At 37.6% G+C, this 20,731-nt stretch overlaps 1 protein-coding gene across 4 annotated transcripts in view; it reads left to right on the top strand.

Moving 5' to 3' along the window:
* The window catches only part of CTNNA2 (catenin alpha 2), a 949,691-nt gene that overhangs the window by 848,153 nt on the left and 80,807 nt on the right, over positions 1–20,731 (top strand). For all 4 annotated transcript variants that reach the window (XM_044919117.1, XM_044919118.1, XM_044919116.1 and 1 more), the window contains one exon: positions 14,115–14,266. In XM_044919117.1, the coding sequence (XP_044775052.1) occupies positions 14,115–14,266 (152 nt within the window). The remainder of the gene's footprint in view (positions 1–14,114; positions 14,267–20,731) is intronic.

Genomic DNA, 20,731 nt, shown 5'->3' with positions numbered 1-20,731 from the left:
GCCTTGTTTCTTAAATTCCACATATCAGTGAGATCATATGATAGTCTTTCTCTGATTGACTTATTTCACTTAACATAGTACCCTCTAGTTCCATCCACATTGTTACAAATGGCAAGATTTTTTTTGATGGCTGTGTAATATTCCATTGTGTGTGTGTGTATGTGTATATATATACATATATATATACACACATATATATATGTGTGTATATATATATATCACATCTTCTTTATCCATTCATCTGTCGATGGACATCTGTGTTCTTTCCATAGTTTGGCTATTGTGGACATTGCTGCTATAAAGTCTGTGGTGCAGGTGCCCCTTCAGATCACTACATTTGTATCTTTGGGGTAAATGCCCAGTAGTGCAATTGCTGGGTCATAGGGTAGCTCTCTTTTCAACTTTTTGAGGAACTTCCATACTGTTTTACAATTGCACCCCAAACCATAAGATACCCAGGAATAAATCTAAACAAAAGGCAAAGGATCTGTACTCAGAAAACTATAAAATACTCATGAAAGAAATTGAGGAAGACATAAAGAAATAGAAAAACGTTCCATGCTCATGGATTGGAAGAACAAATATTGTTAAAATGTCTATGCTACCTAGAGCAATCTACACATTCAGTGCAATCCCTATCAAAATACCATCAACTTTTTTTCACAGAACTGGAACAAATAATCTAAAATTTGTATGGAACCAGAAAAGACCCCGAATAGCCAAAGGAATGTTGAGAAAGAAAACGAAAGCTGGTGACATCACAATTCTGGACTTCAAGCTCTATTACAAAGTTGTCATTATCAAGACAGTATGGTACTGGCACAAAAACAGACACATAGATCAATGGAACAGAATAGAGAGCCCAGAAATGGACCCTCAACTCTATGGTCAACTAATCTTTGACAAAGCAGGAAAGAATGTCCAATGGAAAAAAGACAGTCTCTTCAACAAATGGTGTTGGGAAAATTGGACAGCCACATGCAGAAGAATGAAACTGGACCATTTCCTTACATCACACACAAAAATAGACTCAAAATGGATGAAAGACCTAAATGTGAGAAAGGAATCCATCAAAATCCTAGAGGATAACACAGGCAGCAACCTCTTTGACCTCGGCTGCAACAACTTCTTGCTAGACACATCTCCCAAGGCAAGGGCAAAATGAACTATTGGGACTTCATCAAGATAAAAAGCTTTTGCACAGCAAAAGAAACAGTCAGCAAAACCAAAAGACAATCGACAAAATGGGAGAAGATATTTGCAAATGACATATCAGATAAAGGGCTAGTATGCAAAATCTATGAAGAACTTTTATCAAACTCAACACCCAATGAACAAATAATCCAATCAAGAAATAGGCAGGAGACATGAACAGACATTTCTGCAAAGACGACAACCACATGGCCAACAGACACATGAAAAAGTGCTCAACATCACTCAGCATCAGGGAAATGCAAATCAAAACTATGATGTTCTCCATTTCTTCCTCCCCCTCTGTGTATTGACCTTATACTTTAAGACATGGCTCATTCTCAGTTGAAGACAACAGGGAACATTATCAGTCTTTTGATGTTTAGTGTGTCATCTTCATTGTCTGCCTCAGTGGTCCACAACTAGGTTGTCCGTTCCTGGAGGCAAGTGTTTCTATAACTACCTAGGATCTAGAGCAGTGTTACCACACAATTAGCACTTAATATACATGCATTGATAAAATGAATATAAAGAGTTAGGACATTACATTTCATTAATTTTCAGTGGCGAATAAGCCCACTAGCAGCCACTGGCTTTCAGCTTAAGATTCTACAACGAAGAGAGACTTCACCACCACCCCCTACTTTGTATATAGCAAAAGAGAGCAATCTGTTTGGCCATTTTCAGGGTATGCTTACTCTACTTGGACTGATTACTGTATTTAGTGGGATTAGGTTTTATGATTGGATAGGTCTGGGTGACCTGCCTATCCCAGTGATTGGGTTGTGGAGGGTGTAGACAGAGGTAAGATCAACATCAGAAGGAGGTGGTAGGGATAGCTTCTTGGGAAGATAAAATATTAGATATTATGGGTAGGAAAGGCCATTACAGTCTAAGGCACTTCTCCATGACTGACTTTGAAATTAGATTATGAAAGTAATGAATTTCAACAGAAGCTATAATGACCAAGATTGTTCACCCTAGACATCCTAATATATTTTAAATGCATTTTAATATAACCCTGACTATTGGTATAAAGTATTTTATTTCTCTCTGAAAGGTCAAAATGATTAGGATATTCAGGAAATATCTTACTTATTTGGTGGTTGTGGTATCCATGGTGGTGGGAAATCAGAAGTAGAGGAAGAATGAGAAGGAAATCTCATCTACTTAGTAATCCTTCAATAGGCAATGTGTAGTTTGTCTTAGTGCCTTTTCTGTATGATTGAAACCTCCGTACTCTAGATATTTTAGGGATCTGGCTGATGTGTTTTATTATCTATGTTTACTTTATCCTGAAAGAAAATGCAAAGTTTCTGGCTGAGAGGACAAACTTACTACTCACCATGCCAGTTTCCCATGCCTCATTGTCCCTCTTAAGGCAATGTGATGAGGGCAGGTGAATTCCATGCCCACAAAGGAGGTCCATGCGACAGGAGAGGAACCACGAAATTATGCATCTGGGAGCTCATCTAGGAATTGGTGTTCCACAGCCTCTTTCCCCTCCTGAGAGGAGAAGAGAAGCCTTTGCTCTTTAATGTTAATAAACTCCCTCTAGGAAGGGTCTCCTACTTGTTATAAGCCTTTGAGATATAAATGAATGTTGCCTGGTTTTATTCCCCTTTGAAATGTAAACACACATTTCTGGGGAGATAAACGCGTAAATCTCTCCCGGTTCCTTCACTATTTTAGGACTGCTACCGAGTCATGCTTTAAACCAGGTTATCAGTGATTTTAGCTCAGAAAACCCTGGCTAAACAGAAACATGAAAATCTCTACCCCACATTGGCTTGTTCATAAGTACTGTGTTCTGCTAGAATTCAGACGTGTCCAGCACTCTTAGCATGAGGGCCTGAAGAGCCATAGGAGAGGTACAACTTGAGAAAATAAGAGATACAATTTTAGGCTGGTAATAAACCTCTGATGTGGAAGTGGAAATGGGATGGGGTGGATATAGAAAGGCCAATGATTACACATTCATGTGCCATAAGTTAGGAGCAACATACTGGAACAAATAGCACTTTTCTAGTGCTTGTTTGTCAGAGTAAAACCAAGAGGAAGGCTATTCATTTAATTCTGTATGATTCACATTATGGATGTAGAATCCTAGAGACTGCAAACAGCGTGGTACTTCTTTGTCACTTGAAGAGCATTAGGGGCATCCATGGTGGGAGCAGTGGGGTGGCAGAAGGGCCTGCGTATTTTGTCCAGCAGGGCTAGTGTTGGTGTCCATAGGACTTGGTGGCCAGGATATATTTATTGTGCACAACTGAGGCAGTAGTAAGTTCCCTTTACCTAGATTCTCTGCCACATCAATAATAGTTGTTTGAATCCTACAGAAGAGGAATATGCTGACAGTCACTTGTTTGGGAGCACATGTGATATATCACTGGAATATCCCAGAAATAGTTTGATTTGGAAAAATGGGAAGCTTTGCTTGTGGCTGGACGACGTGAAATACAAAAGGACATAAGAACCAAAGTTCTGTTTATTCTTGTCAAAGTGACTCCGAAATAATCTTCCCACCTGGTTTGCCTTTCTGTATTTTACCTAGTCTCTAGCACTAGCTGGATTCTTCCTTCTCAGTGAATTCCTCTCTCTCTAACCACACCAGCCAATCCCACCTCTCTGTGCTCTCATTACTCATATTATCTGTGTCACTTTTTAGGCACCTACCACTTACTGCCCTGGTTGCAAACTCTGTTTCCCCATTTGTCTCTTAATGTAACTATCTGCCCTCTGTCTGCCTTTCTATCTAGATAAATGTAGGTGTGTATTGCTTCCGAATTAAATTTTAACCCCTTGAGAACTGAGACCACCTCTTCATTTCCTCCAGGCTGATAAGAGTTGAAGCTGTAAAATGTTTTTTTTTTTTTTTAAACATAAATGAAAAATATAATTAACACTGTATAATATCTTATTTTGGGGTTGTGCCCTTTTTAAAACTTACATGCCTAATGATCAAGGTCAGAATCTTAGCAATTATAACATCTTAATCCTTTAAATCTCACTGATGCCAAATTTAACTGTAGTTATCAAGTTTGGTTTCCACAAACACTATAAGCTCAATAAAGCATCATGCTCAATTCTTTATTCATTCCTTAAGTTTCAGAATTAAATGTGCCATCCTTTCCTTTTAACTTATAAACCATTTGTAATTATTTTTGAAATGCTTATTTTAAAATATAAGAACTTTCCAAGCAAGCATTTTCTTTCCCTAGGGAAAGAAAGCTCTTGTCTAGACAAGAGCAGATGGATGCTCCCTGATTCTCTTAGGGTAGTTATCATGAATGAATTTTAGAGGGTTTTTTTTTTTTTTCCCTCCTTCTTCTAGGCAGTCCTTTTTCATCTTTCATCAAACATTTCAGCTCATGGGTTATGTATGGCCTTCTGGAACTTGAATTTGATTTTGATGTTTGAAATGTACATTATAATTTTCCAAACATGAATTTATGAAAATGGCAGCCTTTAGAAACTCCCACAGAGGGAACAGATGACTGACTCTGACGAAAGAAAGTCCAGGAATACACACAGGATAGAGGGGGAAAAAAAGAATACACATGGAATGGAAGAATTAGGACTAGCTAGGATGATGCTGACGGTTGCTGGAGAGTAGGAACAGCTGACAAATAGTCACCAGGGAATAAGGAGCAGATTAAACTGGGCTTCTTTTGTCTTTGCCCCTAGTTTCCAGTGCTCAACATCTTCTAACTTGATTAGATTTATTGTGCACAATAAATATATCCTGGCCACCAAGTCCTATGGACACCAACACTAGCCCTGCTGGACAAAATACACAGGCCCTTGATTAGAAGTTAGATTACTAGCATGGTGAAAGCTAGTAAGTGTATCACTGGTCTGGACAAGGTAAGATTTAAATTTAGGGAGTATTTAAATATTATTGCTACTACCCCCTCTATGGCATTTCTAAAGGCATTGAAGGATACTTCGCTCAAAATTTAAATTCAGTTAATCAACTAAATAAAATAGTGGCATAAGTTTGAGATAGAAGGAAAATACTTTCACAAGAATATTAGATTAAGTTGGAGGTTTTTTGGGGGAAAAATGAGGTAGGGAAGCTGGTTTTGATTTTTTTCCAGTTACGAGCTTTTTGATTAAGTCTCATAACTTATTTAAAGACTCCCTTTCCTCATAGATCTGCTGAGGACATAATGGATACAATGTTTAACACTGGCCTTCTTGGATAAAATGGAAAATTCTAGGAGTGAGTATATCAAATCTTGCCCTGAGGGCAGATTTCAAAGGAAATTCACTATTAAGAATGTAAAACCATCAGAAAGGTGATGGGGTCCTGCCAAGGAGAGAGAAGGGCATAGAAGTGGGGAAACTAAGTTTTCAAGACAAGTGGTACAAACTTCCCAATTAGAGATTTTAGCACTAATTTGAGTATTCTCAGTTTATTTTGCTCTCACAAAGCCACTTTTTGGTGATGAGTTATGTAGTTGTATGTCTGTCCAAAGGAGACTGGATGATTCTGCCTGCTTATAAACAAAGAAAAAGGTGTGTGGATTAATAGATACAGAGGCTCATAGTGTGAAGATGATAACTATAAGAGCCATTTACTGTGCATCTTATGTGCCAGGTATGGTGGTATCTTGCATATATTCACTTTTTTTGTGCCTTGATGGCAAGATCATACTTGTTTTGTCACTTTATTCCCAGTGGATAAGTACTGCCTATGTTTATATATAAAACTGTATACAAAATTTGTTGAGTGTATTATTTTTAAACCTTATATAAAACCTGAAGGGCAGCTATCATCCTTGTTTTATACTTGAGTAAACTGAGGCTCAAATTGATTAACTGGTGAAAAATTGAATATCAAGGTTCATGTATGCATCTTCTTGGACCCAATAAATATCCAGAAGCCTAGACCAAGCATAGTTGCTGCAAATGAACATAAATTTAATATGTCCTGTTACTATTTTTGCTGATATTTCTACTTCTGGCATAGCACACTTATTAGTTAGCTATGTAACAAATCACCCCAAGGCTTAATGGATTAACATTATAAACATTTTACTGTCTCATAATTTCCATGGGCCAGGAGGCTGGGTACAGTTTAGCCATGTACCATTGCCTCCAGATCTCTCACAAGGATGCAGTCATCTTAAGGAACAATTGGTGAAAGAGCCATCTCTAAACTCACTCATGTGGTTGTTGGAAAGCCTCAGTTCCTCATTTGTTGTTGGACTTAGGGCCTCAATTCCTTACTGGCTGTTGACCAGAGAGGCCTCTCTCTGTTACTTGCCATAGAGACTTTTCCATAGATGAACTGTCTATCATCAGAGTGAGCAAGTGAGAGAGCAAGAAAAGGCAAGCAAAATGAGAAGTCAGCATCTTCTTGTAACCTAATCTCAGAAATGACATCCCATCCTCCTTGCTATATTTTACTGGTTAGGAGCAAGTCGCTAGTCTCAGCTCATGTTCAAAGTGAGAGGATCACACAGTGGCATAAATACCAGGAGAAGAGGGATCATTGGGGCCCATCTCAGAGACTATCACACCTACATATTTGCAAATGCATCAAGATGGGATGGACTATATGGGTGATGACTAGTATAATTAGGATAGAACATTAGGACATGTGGACAGATCCCACAACATAGACTTAATAGTGACTTATTTAACTTCTGGCACAGTGTACCTATTTGCTTATAGAGTGGCTTCCAGGACACAAAAGATCCACTGAATCAAGATAGAGCTATGCAATATGTGGCCAGGAGGGTCATGAGAATAGTGGAGCTAAATAGTGGGGAAAGGAAGGCCAAGACTGGCTCAAGGTGATTGGTGAAGGGATTTGGAGCAAAGGACAGATCTGAGAAACTGTACAGAGAAACAAGATGAAGCTAGTATATAATTCGAAGATAACAATGTGCCATGTCAAAGAGAAGAAACAAGTAATTACCTCACTAGGGAAAATTCCATTTGACTTAGGTTCTGATATTCAGACATTAATCTCAGAATCTGAAAGAAGCTATGTTGCCAGAAGTGACTAAAGTCATAATCAGATTAGTGAGAGGATACAAAATCAGGGTCAGAAGTGGAAGGTCTGGATAATGCAGGAAATCCTAGCCAAGTGCTTCAGCAAGATTCTGGCCTTTCTTGTATCTTGAAGGAAAGCATCTATGTCTAGTGGGAGTATATGCTTCTGTAAATACTTACAGAAACGAAATAGCCATTATTCATGAGGTAGACTTACAGATCCATTTGATTAGCAAGCAGCTCAAAAAAAGATTCTAAGTTCAGAATTTTGAAAGATCCCTGTTTAGATGGGGAGAACCTAGAACGCCTCTAATAATTAATGATCATGATATTCTTTACTAAAACTACCGAACTGGTATAAAACGATGGCTGGCTTCTTTGGTTTGTCCTTCATTATTTTTGAGTGGTGCCAAAGCTACAAAAGTGTCAGCTTCAGTTTGCATTGGACCCTCCTTCTACACTGAGTATGACTTGGAGCTTCAGACTCTGATGGTTTCCTCATTAAATGATTATACTTCATGAATGTGCTGAACTGACAAGGTACACCCAGAGCCTTTTAAATGCCAGTCAGTCTTTCCTTTGGGCAAATTTGTGCCCCCAGTGGTTTGGATCTACTCTCCTATATACTCTTTTCTCCTCTTACTTAACATCTAATTGGGGGCCACTTGAATAACATCCCTTAGGAGTGTCTGATAGAAACCATTTTGGGGAAAGAATGCATTACCTATAGAAAGCACATGAAACATTACTCTCTTGCTATAAGGGAATATTACCCCCTCAGAGGCTCCCCAAAATAATACCTTCTGTCTCCAGTTATTCTGATAATGTCTAATTCTCTAACTCCAACTGTTAAAATGGAGGCGTAATAACTGTTTGTGATTGGTGGGACAGTGGGGGAGTATAATGTATTCCTCCACTGGAGTTGGCCACAATTCCATCCCACTTTTGATATTTTATTCTCTTTCTAGATTTTTTCAAATGTTTTCATTCTTACTTTTTATTTTATATTAACACTTATTAGACTGGTTCTTTCTCTAAAGCAGAAGGTCCTTGTCCATTTTCTCTTCTCTTTCCTTGGTACTGAAGTTTGTGCAAAGAACACACTCACAAGAGTGTGTTGGTTGACTGTACCACCACAATTGAGAGATCCATATGCATGCAGATATCCTAGTTTGGCCCTGGTGAACTAGTCAAGGATACAATAGTGAATCTTTCTCCTTGCTCAGTGGTGATGCTCCTACTCAAGCAGTCCTGGAAGGTTTCTGTGTTCAGGTTTCTGAAAGGTCCCTAGTGATCAAACCTAGAATGCCCACTATTAACTTGGTTAATGACTCATGAAACTATTTAATAAAATTATTGAACTAATATGAAATGATGGGCAGAAAGAGACTTAGTAATTGAAATATGGTACTGCTCATCTGGTCCCTGCAATAGTGAATGACAAGGGAGTTCTTTTCTACATTCCATTCTTTCATTTCTCATCCTTCTCCCACTTGGATAGATTAGCTGTGCCAGAAGCATGATAAGGACCTAAGATGTAAAGAAGAAGGAAGAGCTGGTCTCTTTCTAAAAGTGACTCCTAATGTAAAACGGTTGACATACAGAAATGTCAAACAATTTTAATATATTGTACTAAGTACTATAACAGTACATACATAATTAGGATGCTATAAAATTATAGAGAACTGACAACTTTGTGAATTAAGGAAGGTTTAACAATAGCAGTTAATTCTAAATGAGATACCAGAGATTGAGGAGGAATTCACCTGGGCCAAAGAAAAAGAGGTATATTTAAGTATAAGAATAAATTAATCATGGACATGTTGTATGACATGGCATGTTTCCATGTCACCTTTGAAGACATTAAATAAGTCAGTCTAACTGGAACATTTAAATATATGTAAGAGTAGGTGGAGAGGCATAGATAAAAATGATAGGCAGGTGTCTGATGTTTGTGTTTGTATCTTGTAAAGATTTTAGAGTCCCTCTATATTAAAGGGAATCATTGGAGTGTTTAAAGTTAGATGTGGACCTTTTAGGTGTTTACTCAGGGGCAGTGGAGTTGGTTGGCCATTCATTTCCACTACCTCTAGTTAACCTTAGATTTTGCTCTTATGGTTGTCAGCAGGCCTATTTGCATCTTTAGTGAGACTTCTTGTTCGTTTTACTGATTCACCCTGTGTTCTGAAACGTCACTTCTAATGTCTCTCTGGAAGATTAAGTCTAGATTTTCCTCACCTCTGTTTTAGGATCTCAGTAGGCACTAGAATGAGGCGACCTTGATTTTTATATGCATGCTGAACTCTGATTTCATTACTCTTGGAATGTCATCATTCTGTGGCCTAGTGTGCACTCTGCATACAAAAGTAAACCAAGAACTTACAAGTTTATTTCCAAATTTGGTCACCTTTTCAGGATATAAGCTATTAAGAGCAATTCAGTATTTCTGATAAATAACAGTAAAGTGGTGTCTACATTTTGGGATGTAATTCAGAAACTAGAAAGAAACTTCTATTTATATAATCCTATATCAAAAACTCTGTTAATATATAATGTGTGAATCACAAAGGCAATGCTGTATTCTGTCCTAATTAGTGGAAGCAGAAGCAGCATCATATTTGAAGTATATGAATAAATATATTTTTTCAGACTTTTTCTATCTCAGTATTACTTTTGGGATATTTAATTTCTCAGACATTACCAGAGGCGTTAGAAGAATTCATAGCTTAATATCTTAGGTTCTGTCAAGATGGATCATTGTTCTATGAACTTTTTTCTGTCTTATCACTTTAGAAAACAAAACAGTATAAAACTAAAACAAGAAAGAGTGCAGCAGCATGGAGAGCAAAGGTATATTGGTTAAAGAGTGGTAGCAGTTGACCAAGCCATAAATAAATGAGTATTGAATGTGCTTAAGAGCAGAGCATGGAGAAAGATTTTCTTGAGGGTCAGACCCAGAAAAACACTGACTTGAGGTAAGAGAAATGAATGTCTTCTCAGTTAAAGTAAATAAAACTGAATCAGTTCAAGTTGTAGGTTTTATCAGGTTGATGAATCTAATAAGATCATTGGAATATTAAGGATAAATTTAACTCTGAGCCCCCATTTGTAAAGTGAGGATTCTGTACCTCCTCTCCCACCATTTTTTCTCCCTTAGAAGGTTGATGTTATGTTCTGTTCCAATCTTTTTATTAAAGAACTTTGTTTTTTCTGCCTCTTCTGATAATGCCACATTCACAACAGTGTTGTTCACACCAACATGCCACCCCTTCAGTCTTCCTAGAGAGATTCTATACTCCATGTTGGAGCAAACAGAATGCCTTTCTCCAAACTTGGGGTTTCAGAGCAGTCCTAGGCATGTTTCGGGCCCCAGAGCACCCCTTATGAAAGTGGTCCCTTTTTAGGTTTTAGCTCTCCTCTCTCTCCCTTGGACACAGAATCAAACCAGAAGGCTGGTGAAGAAAGATAACATGTCACCTCCTGTTTTTTCCTCCTCCTTAGCTCTTCTTCAGAACAATCTTGCACAAACAGAACAAAGCCACACAACAACACTGATCACCCTTTTATATTCCATCGAAGTTCTTTATGAAAATAGAGGTGTGTGCCCAAGAGCCAGGGTCCAGTGGGTGGGTACTACCTAACTCAACCTTTTTTTAAAGATTGATTGATTGATTGATTGATTGATTTGAGAGAGAAATGGGGGTGAGGGGAGGAGGAAGAGGAAGAGAGAGAATCCCAAGCAGACTCCCCACTGAGCGTGGAACCTGAAGGGGGGCTTGATCTCACAACCCTGAGATCATGACCTGAGCCGAAATCAAGAGTGGGATGCTCAACCAACTGAGCCTCCCAGGCACCCCTACCTAATTCAACTCTGCAGTGGGCAGTTATTAATTAAGGTCGAATATTAGGCATTTGATCACAGTCACAATTTCTGAGGGACTTAAATAATACTGTTGATCAAAATGGTTTCTTTTACACTCTGGTCCAAGAGCTAGAACTTTATTTTTTCAGAGCCTTATTCTGTAAAAAGTACAGTCTTGAGGATAATGTGTTGATCTTTTTAAAATATTTGAATCATGAGAAGATTCAAAGTAAAAAGGAACAGAGACTAATATAAGTGAGACCCTGCTTCTACCCTGAGGTGTAACAAATATTAACATTTTGCAATATCTGATTCACATTACTATTTTCTTAAGAATTAAGATATACTTGAAGCCTCCTTAAGACCTCTGCCTCATCCCATGTCCCTCCGTCCCCCTCAAAGGCAACCACTGTACTTAAGGTGGCATACATACTTTCAGAACATGTGTAGTAAAATGTATATATGTTTAAATTATGCACAATACTCTTTTATGAATTTTTAAATTTCTCACAAATGATATCTCTTTTCAGTTTGCTTTTCCTGGTCAACACTTTGACCTTAGAACTTACTCACTTGACTACATTGGCTGTCTCCTGAGTTACATCCCGAAGTCCATTTTGTTCCATCCTGATGTACTGCCCATGAACCTGGAGTGAACAGCTTCCTGTGTCTCCCCAGCATCCCACTTAGTGGACTCAACAGTCCTGGGATAGTGCCAGTTGGAAGGGATGCCTTAAAGCTGTTACTTTTATTCCTAGATTTAATATAACTCTTATTAACTCTTGGAATATTCAACCTATTAAGAAACAACTATAACCATAGAGACAAAAAGATGTTCCTATGACTCCAATGTACTCAGCCCTCCTAATCAGTGCCTCTTTAGAAGTCAATATTTGGCTATACTGTAGAAAATGTCTCAGCTCACTGGTTGGGACTGGAAGGCTTCACTTCCTTAGATTTTGTCAAAGTGTTTACCAGAATGATGTGTGTCCATTTGACTCCCATCTACAGTAGAAGGGTTCCCTTCTTTCCCCATGCTCAGTAAGATCGGTGTTATTAAGCTTTAGTTTATTTGCCCATTCCAAGAGGTATGAAATGATCTCTCATTGTTTACACTGTAAGTTTTCCAATTATTAGTGAAGTGTCATGTATTTATCAATAATATGGGATTTAGTATTTTGTGAATTGCCTGTTCTAATCCTTGGTCTATTTTTCTATATTTTGCCAATTCATTTGTAGGAGTAGTTATTTTATGTACATGTAGAACTAATTTTCAGTGAAATGATACGGAAAAAACTTCAGGCAGCTAACTGCTACTGATTGTACCATACAAATCTGTAAAATTGTTGATGGTCATGATGGCACTTAGACATCAAATAGAATGAAATTAATATTTAGAATTTTCAGTTTGGGAAGGGAATTTGTAATTTCATTTAAGAAAGATACTCATGGGAAAATACCAAATACATGTAACAATATTTTCATGCCCAGGGAGGTCAATTTCAATGATCTAGATTATTTAGTCATGTAAAACAGTTTATTCTCAACACAAATGGATAGCTGGAATGGCCTTAGTTTAATGTGGTAGTTTTTAGAAGTATATTTTTGTTTGATTTTTACAGCAGTACAACTCAATATCCACCAAATTCCTTTTATGTAAAAGTATTTCAAAGGCACAAATGAAAAATTCAAATGGTATAGAGAACCAGTCCTAGTAATTCACTCACAGAAGGAAATTCACCCCATGCATGCTTTGGTTTTGATCATTTCTATTGAAAGAACGTTTTCCTGTAACCCTCCTCTTTTTTTTTTTTTTAATATACTTTTAAACGCTGGACTTTTCCTAGTAGAAATACATTTTTCTAGGAAGGTTTTATCTTGAATACCTTGACCCTAGAAAGTAAAGTAATTGAGCAGAGTTTCTCTCACTAGGGATTAAAATGGATGTTAAAGTATCCACAGAGGATGAAAATGAGTAAAAAGATGAATCAGGCATGAAGGTTCAGAAATGGAAAATGGATGAATGATGTTTCTATTTTATTGTCCTTGTAAATAAAATGAATTGTGCTTTTGGCTTTCATTTGCCATATGAATTGATTGTTACAAGATAAAACCTGAGAAAATTGAATTATAATTTTTGAGAATCAGTGAATCAGCAGCATTTTTTAAGTAGCCAGTGGAAGTATTCCAGACATTCCACTGAATTTACTTTCCGCAAACCTCCACTATGTATGTAGGTGTCTTAATGTTTAAAGAAAGAGGTGCTAACATTTTAGGAATTTATATATGTATCTTCTTTCACATCAAAATGGTCCTGGTAAAATGAAACAAAACTGAATTCAGCTTTGAGCCTACTGGTCTCTAACCCTAGGCTTAGTGCTGGAGTGCCCTGGGATTCCCTCTCCTCTCTTGTAAGGTCCTTCTGCGAGCCTCCCTCCACTGCCATCCCCCTACCTCCAATCTCAAGTTCTATTTCAACAAAAGTGGAATACGTTGGATCACTTCATTCACCTGTTACTATGAAGTCCTACAGGTTAAAATCTATTGCTCATCACCTATGACTTCAGCATATGATATTAGTTAAATATTTATCAAGCTTTTTGAGGGCCAAATACCATCCAATAAATGTGTATGCATTATTTCATTGAAACTTAAGATTTTATAGATTTCTTTTGTAGACAAAGAAGCAGGTTTAGAAGGAGTTAAGAAAACTTGGCTAAGGTTTCATAGCTAGTAACTAGCATAAATGAAATTCAACTCAGGTTGTAATAACACAAAATATGTACGCATATACACTATACCACACAATCCTGAGCAGGTTTCAAAACTTGCCGTTGCATAACATCACCACTCGTGGAGTAATGGTTTACTTCCTCTGCTGAAAGTAAGTGGTACAAAGACCACTGAATCGGGTCCACCCCAAACTGGACAGGTAGGCACACAGCTCCACTGAGCTGTTGGAATACATGGAGCATGCCACCTTGCCCAAGGGCTGGAACAGGGAGCATGAGAGAAAGTTCACCTAATACATTGTTTCTCACTTTGTTTAATGCAGTGATGCCACGCTTTGCCGAGCAAGTAGAGGTTGCTATTGAAGCCCTGAGTGCCAACGTCCCTCAACCATTTGAAGAGAATGAGTTCATTGATGCCTCTCGCCTAGTGTATGATGGTGTTCGAGACATCAGAAAAGCTGTGCTGATGATCAGGGTATGTAAGGCCTCTCTAGGTTGGAGCTGATCAGAACTTCTGGTGTGGACTCCAAAGAATTTACTTTTGTTGTTTTAATTAGTTAGTTTAACTTGTTAAGCTGTTTGGCTCCTCATTTAGTCAGACAAGGGGGACCGTTTAGTCAGACAAAAGGGACAAGTGATCCCAACAAGCCTAGATTCACACTGAATAACCTGAAGAGTGATACTCTGCCTATTTCTTGCATGCATTGTTGTCTAAATTTGATACTAACTTTCAGGGGCCCCTGCTATTATCCATGTGCTTCTCTGGCTAACATTTTCCCATCAGGGTCAAAAAGCCATGGGATGGAAAGAAAGGAAGAGAACCCAGCGTAGTAGTAGTAGTAGTAGTAGTAGTAGTAGTAGTAGTAGTAGTAAAAATAATAATAATAATCTGATACACAGTCACATTATCTTTTTATCAAATAATTACAATCTTATAAATAAGGCTGTATAACTTTGCAGCAAACCTCTTCCCATCACTCACCCTACTATCTTCCCATGTTCAGTCTTCTATTGTCAGCTGTGAGTCTTCCAAACGATTGTCCAAGTGATTATATAGAGACATATGCTAGAAAACATATAGTAGGTTTTAAAACTCAACATAAGTATCATTTACAACTTGCCTTGTTCACCCACAATGTACCTTCATTTATTTACATTAATACACATAGCTTCCCTAGTTCCATTTAACTGCTACATAATATTTCATTGTAAGATGAGATTTTGTTTTCTCCTTACCTTGCCAACAATTTGGCATGGTTTTCAAATAATTTTCTTACCCATAGATCTCTTTCTTAAAATAAACTTAAATATTCAAAAACATAATTGATGACACAAATACATTTGTGGCTATTACAGCTGAAGCAGAGATGGGGCTTCTGCAGTGACAATCATAAGAACATGAGAACATGTTGTCTGATAGCAATATACTGTGAGCCACAATTGTAATTTCAAATTTTCTAATAGACACATTGGAAAAAAAAAAAAACAACAGTTGAAATTAATTTTAATAATATATCTAACTTAATCAAATGTATCCAAAATGTTACCATTTTTGACATGTGGCATTAGCTACATTTAAAGTTCTCAGTAATTCATTGTAGCTCATGTCTACCATATTGGATGAGATAGCACTGGAGTGCATCCCCACCTTCATCCTCTACAGTTGTCTCTGAGGCTGCTCAATAAAACCACAAGGTATCTGCTGACTGCATTCTGATAAACTTTCTCTCAGGGTGATCATTGAACATCTAAACTAATATACCCTCAAACACTGCAAGACAATAATAACCAAATAATATCTGTGGTATTTTGTTCTCTTTGGACAATATATAACTAGTACTTTGAGTATTTCATCTATGGCATTAATTCTCCTCTGAATCTTGTTATCTTTGAGGTCATTAAATTCATGAGTGATCCTCTTCAGCTGTGGTATCCAGAGTGCAACATGGTGCTTCCATGGTGATCTGAGCAGGTGGAGTAGAGTATCACCAGGAAGAGTCTCTATTCCCTCTTTGTTGGCATCCATGCTTCCCCTGAAACATTATCAAACACCTTCACTTGGGAGCACAAAAAGCATCTTCGAATTTTCTTGTCTTTAAGTTCAGCTTGATTGTTTTCTTGTTAAATATGTCTGTCTTTCATAATAATTTCATGATCAATTCAAAGTGTTCAGATCATTGTATAAGTTATATCAGATGATTCTCTTTATACTTAACAATGTGGTGTTCATAGTTGGAATTTGGAGGCTATCAGATGTATTTCCTGTTCTTCTAACTTGCCCATTTTAGATCTGTCAAACTCTTACCACCTTGCAAGACTTGACTGAAACCTTCAAATTTTCTCCATCAAAAATATTGACCATCTCCTTTAACTATGTATAACTGTTTCTGCTTATGATAGTATATATTACATTATTCCCTTTTATGTCTATTACCTTCTTTAGACTGTGAAATTTTGGAAAGCAAAGGCTGTGTTTTTATTTTCCCTTCACTGTGGTGCATTGTCTGGCACAGTGGTTAATGGTGTGTGTGTGTGTGTGTGTGTGTGTGTGTGTGTGTGTGTGTGTGTGTGTGTGTGTGTGTGTGGTGGTGGTGGTGGTGGTGGTGGTGGTGGTGGTGGTGGTGGTGGTGGAAACAGATACCCGGGGAGATAAAGAAGGTGACAGAAAAGGGATGAGAATTGGAGAAGAAGGAAAAGATAGGTAGTCAGGCTTTTAACCTGTAACAAATTAGATCATTTTTTCCTATTACATACTAACTTGTGAAATAGGTAATAGACCATGAGAGTTATGTTTTCAAAGCATTTGACACTAAATCCCACTATAATCCTCAAGACATATTCCCTCTTTTGCCATTTTTCTGCTTTGTTAGCCTTCACATTTTTGTGACAACCATTCATCTGGGGGGCTGGGGAAGTTTATAGCCATCATTCATTTATTCATTCATGAGCTGTAAAAAAACATAATTTTAGATAAAATGCCATATCTTTGTTGCATGAAGTGTCATTCCTACATCTCGACATTTCAAGTCGTCTGATCAGATGGATTTCACACCATGTAAAACTTAAGAGAGAAATGTACAGTATGTACAAATTGATATTTTTAAAATCCTTCTCCATTCAGCACCCACATGGCTTCATTTTGTACTTAATTTCTTGCTTTGCTTTTTGAGTATAATGATTAAGTCTACTTAAAAAAAAAAAAAATCCATTGCACTATTTATAAAGAAAGACAGTGAGACAAGTAGAACTGTTTCATTCCCAGCAAACCTGGCCATGCCTCCTTCCCTCCAGAGTGTTGTTTATACTTTGTAAAAATAAGAAATCTTTTTCCCTGAAAAAATAAATGCAGAACAGACCCTGAAGGGTTAAGTTTTCCATCACCTTGCCTCGCAGTGATCAATACATATTTAATGTGATGTTGGTATCCAGGCACTCCACGGCAGCTCCAGGCAACCCTCTGAAGTAGACAGAACTATCTTTCCTGTATCCTAACCTCACCTTTCAGAACCCCACTTCTCCCTTGAACAGGTCTACTCTGCCCCTCTGCTGTGAGACTATTTCTTTTTTTTCGCTTCTTGCTGAGACTTGTCCTTGGTGATCTATCAGCTACGAAAGAATTTACAAATTACCCTAGCATGGTAATTTAAAAAGCGAACAGACCAATCTGGCACACCACCATACCGTTGATTCTCATTATTTGCAGTAGTTATATCCTATAACGTTGCTGTGAACATTGAGCTAGAGAATACTGAAACACTGTTCCTAGGGGAACGTCCTAGGTTCCTATGAGCCTCTGGTTACATTTTCATTCACTGATCAATATTTAGCTGTGTTTTATGCATGTTTTTGTTTAAAGACACATTATTTTGTATATATTGTTGACTCATTAACATTGAACTCACAGCCAACCTCACTATAACTCATTCCTGAAGGAAGCTCATCTAACACATGCCTTTTCTCGGTAAAGGCACATCACAACTTTCTTACACTTAGGACCACTAAACAGCATTTCAGCACTGCACTTGGAAGCCATTGTAAACAGAGAAATTACCAACAAAAGGCACAAAAATGCAAAATATGTGGCATTAAATGAATGCAAAAGATTACTTATTTGCAGTATAAGAGCTGAAACAAAAAGGCGGAACTTTGTGCTGTTTGACCTCAGCTGGGAAACACACAGGTTAGGTGACTCACATTTTTTGGCATGTTGTACATATCTGTGAAAAACTACACAAGCATTGCTTTGGGGATTACAAAGAAGCTTTTGCTGCATAGACAAACTCACAAATAAGGTGTCTGCAAGTAATGAGGGCGAAGTGTACATTTAAGACACAGAGTTAGACATTTAATATTAGAAATTAAGATAACTGGGTAGGGTAGAAGGAGGTAATATCTTGGTGTTAGAATATCTATATTCAAAAAAACATAAAACAAAACAAAACACAGTAGTTTCTTCTTGTAAGAACAACCCTGGAAAAAATCTATTATATCTATATTCTTTTATAATGTAATTGGAACCCATTAATTTGGTTGCACATGATACTTTTGAAAGCAGGTCGTGGAAAATAGTTAAGGCCTGATAAAAGTCTAAAGTTTAACTTCATAAATCCCAAACTGTGCCTGAAAGGGCCCTTGGAGCATTGCAAGATGTTTTAAAATTTCAAGGGAAACATACAGATGTCTCTCAGATATTATGTGAAATAATAGCCAACAGGAGCTCACAGTTTAAACAGTAGGTTGGTATATTCCTTTTAATAACATCCTATATTTGTGAAGCTGGGTTTTTGGTAGTTGCCATGATAAAAAGAAAGCTTTGGTTATATTCCGAGATTTGAGAAGTCATGCAGTGTGCAACAGGCACCAGGCACTAGGTTGTTAAGTTTAATCAACTTTATCCATTTTTGTTATCTAACTGCTTAATCAACACAACTGTTTGGTTTGTGACTGTTTTGTTTGCTTTTTGTTTTGTTTTGTTTTGTTTTGTTTTTAGCCAAGGGGCACCTTGAAAAAATTACTGAGGTTCAGTGAGAGTATTTGAAACAATAGAGTTTGGGAACCTATGGCTTAAATATTTTTTGTTTTCATCTCTGTGCTTCAGTTTCCATATCTGCAAATGAGGACAGATATTGCCTTTGCTATAAAGCACTAGCCTAGACCTGGCATTTAGTAGGTTCCCAAGAAATATTTTTCTTTTCTCATCCTGCTGGGATGAAGTTTCTTATTACAATCAATTAATGAAATACAATTTGTTAAATAAATTAACAATATTATTAAAACTGCAAGGATTGGAGTTACTCATCAGAGCTAGGAGTTGAAAAGACTTTTATGACAAAACTGATTTTCCTATTACAGACTGCTATTATCCAATTAATTAACATGGTCCTGTAAGGTTCCCAGTTTTGTTTTCCTAACTCAAGTAATTAGAAATAATTTCATATGAATTTTCAGAAAAATTCAGTAATTTAGTCTTGGTCATTCATTTATTAAGTATTTGTTGAATGCTTACTAAATGCCCCACATGGTTGGAGGGGCCCTGAATGGAGAGGTAAACAAAATAGAAGTCCCTCTCTTCAAGAAATTTATATTCCTCTGGTGGGAGACAGTTTTATGAAGGGTGGTCACTGATTGGATGGCATTTGAGAACAGACTTGGAGAAAGAGGAGGAAACAAGCCATAAAAATATTAGGAAAAATGTGTTCCAGGCAGGGGGAAATGGCAGGTGCAGTCTAAGGATCACACCGAATGAGATGGGAGCCCTTGATGTGTTCTAAGCTGACTTAGCTCATACAAGGATCATCACCCTGGCTCTGCTGGAGAGAGTAGAATGTATGGAGAAAAAATAGAAGTAAGGAGATCAATCAGGAGCCTTCCAGAATAATCCAGGATAGAGATGCCAGTGGCCAATCAGTCCTGACTGTGAGGGGATTTTCTTCTACATTGACTTTGGGAAAATGTAATTCCAGTGGTATAGCTTTCTGTTTGGGAAATCCTCCTTCTTGCATCACCCAAACTCCTGTTGCCTCTCCATGTCCTCATCTTCCTACTCCCAGTTAAGCTCTCATACACATTTGAGCCTTTCTTTTAAATTGTCATTAATATATCTTTCATGTGTCCTGGTGAAACAACTCTAAATCCTACAGTCTTTTCTCATTTTCCTTCCCTCCAGAAACTGTTGTAGAGAAGACTGAGCATTTGATTGGGAGCCAGGCACGTAGATTGATCCTGTTCTGTAACTGACATGTGGTGTGACCCTGGACAAGCACATGATTTTCTTGAGCCTCTGTAATAGGCACACACTAATCTCATAGAGGAGGAGTTTTTGATGGTTGTAAAAAGGACTTCCCTGGGGGCACAAAAAGGCAGAATTGAGGCTTGACCCCCAGTTTCCAGCTTCCAATCCAGTGAATTATACATTTTGGTGATTCTTTTTACTCTATATAAACACTACCTAATGATACAAGTCTTATTATCTTTGGGCCTATTTGCAGACCTTCACTATTTTTCCATGTCTCCTTTAATGTATGGAGGTCCTTGGCCAACCAAAACCTAACACTGCTACTTGTTAAAATAATTAATTCAAAAAATAACAGCATGAGAAGTAGGCACATTTACATGCAATTAGCAAACTGCACATGCACAGAACTGTTTATATGGCTTGGATGGGTTTGCTGCATGATTAAGGCACAAGAAAGTATTTTAAGCTCATCCATTCGCCTGGTGTTACTTGTGATGGTCAAAAGCATAGGGTCTGGAACGCCCTCAACTTGCTAGGTGTAACACCCTGGAAAACTGACTTAACAACTCTGAGCCTATTTATACAACTGTAAAATGGACATTAAATTTTTTGAGAGGGGAGGGGCAGAGGGAGAGAGAGAGAGAAGATTAAGCAAGCTCCATGCCCAGCCTGGAGCTTAATGTGGGACTCGATCCCACAACCCTG

This window comes from Neomonachus schauinslandi, chromosome 10, assembly GCF_002201575.2.
Source record: "Neomonachus schauinslandi chromosome 10, ASM220157v2, whole genome shotgun sequence".
Lineage (NCBI taxonomy): Eukaryota > Metazoa > Chordata > Mammalia > Carnivora > Phocidae > Neomonachus > Neomonachus schauinslandi.
The sequence above is the reverse complement of the archived record's forward strand: the minus strand, read 5'-3'. Positions and strand labels throughout refer to the sequence as shown.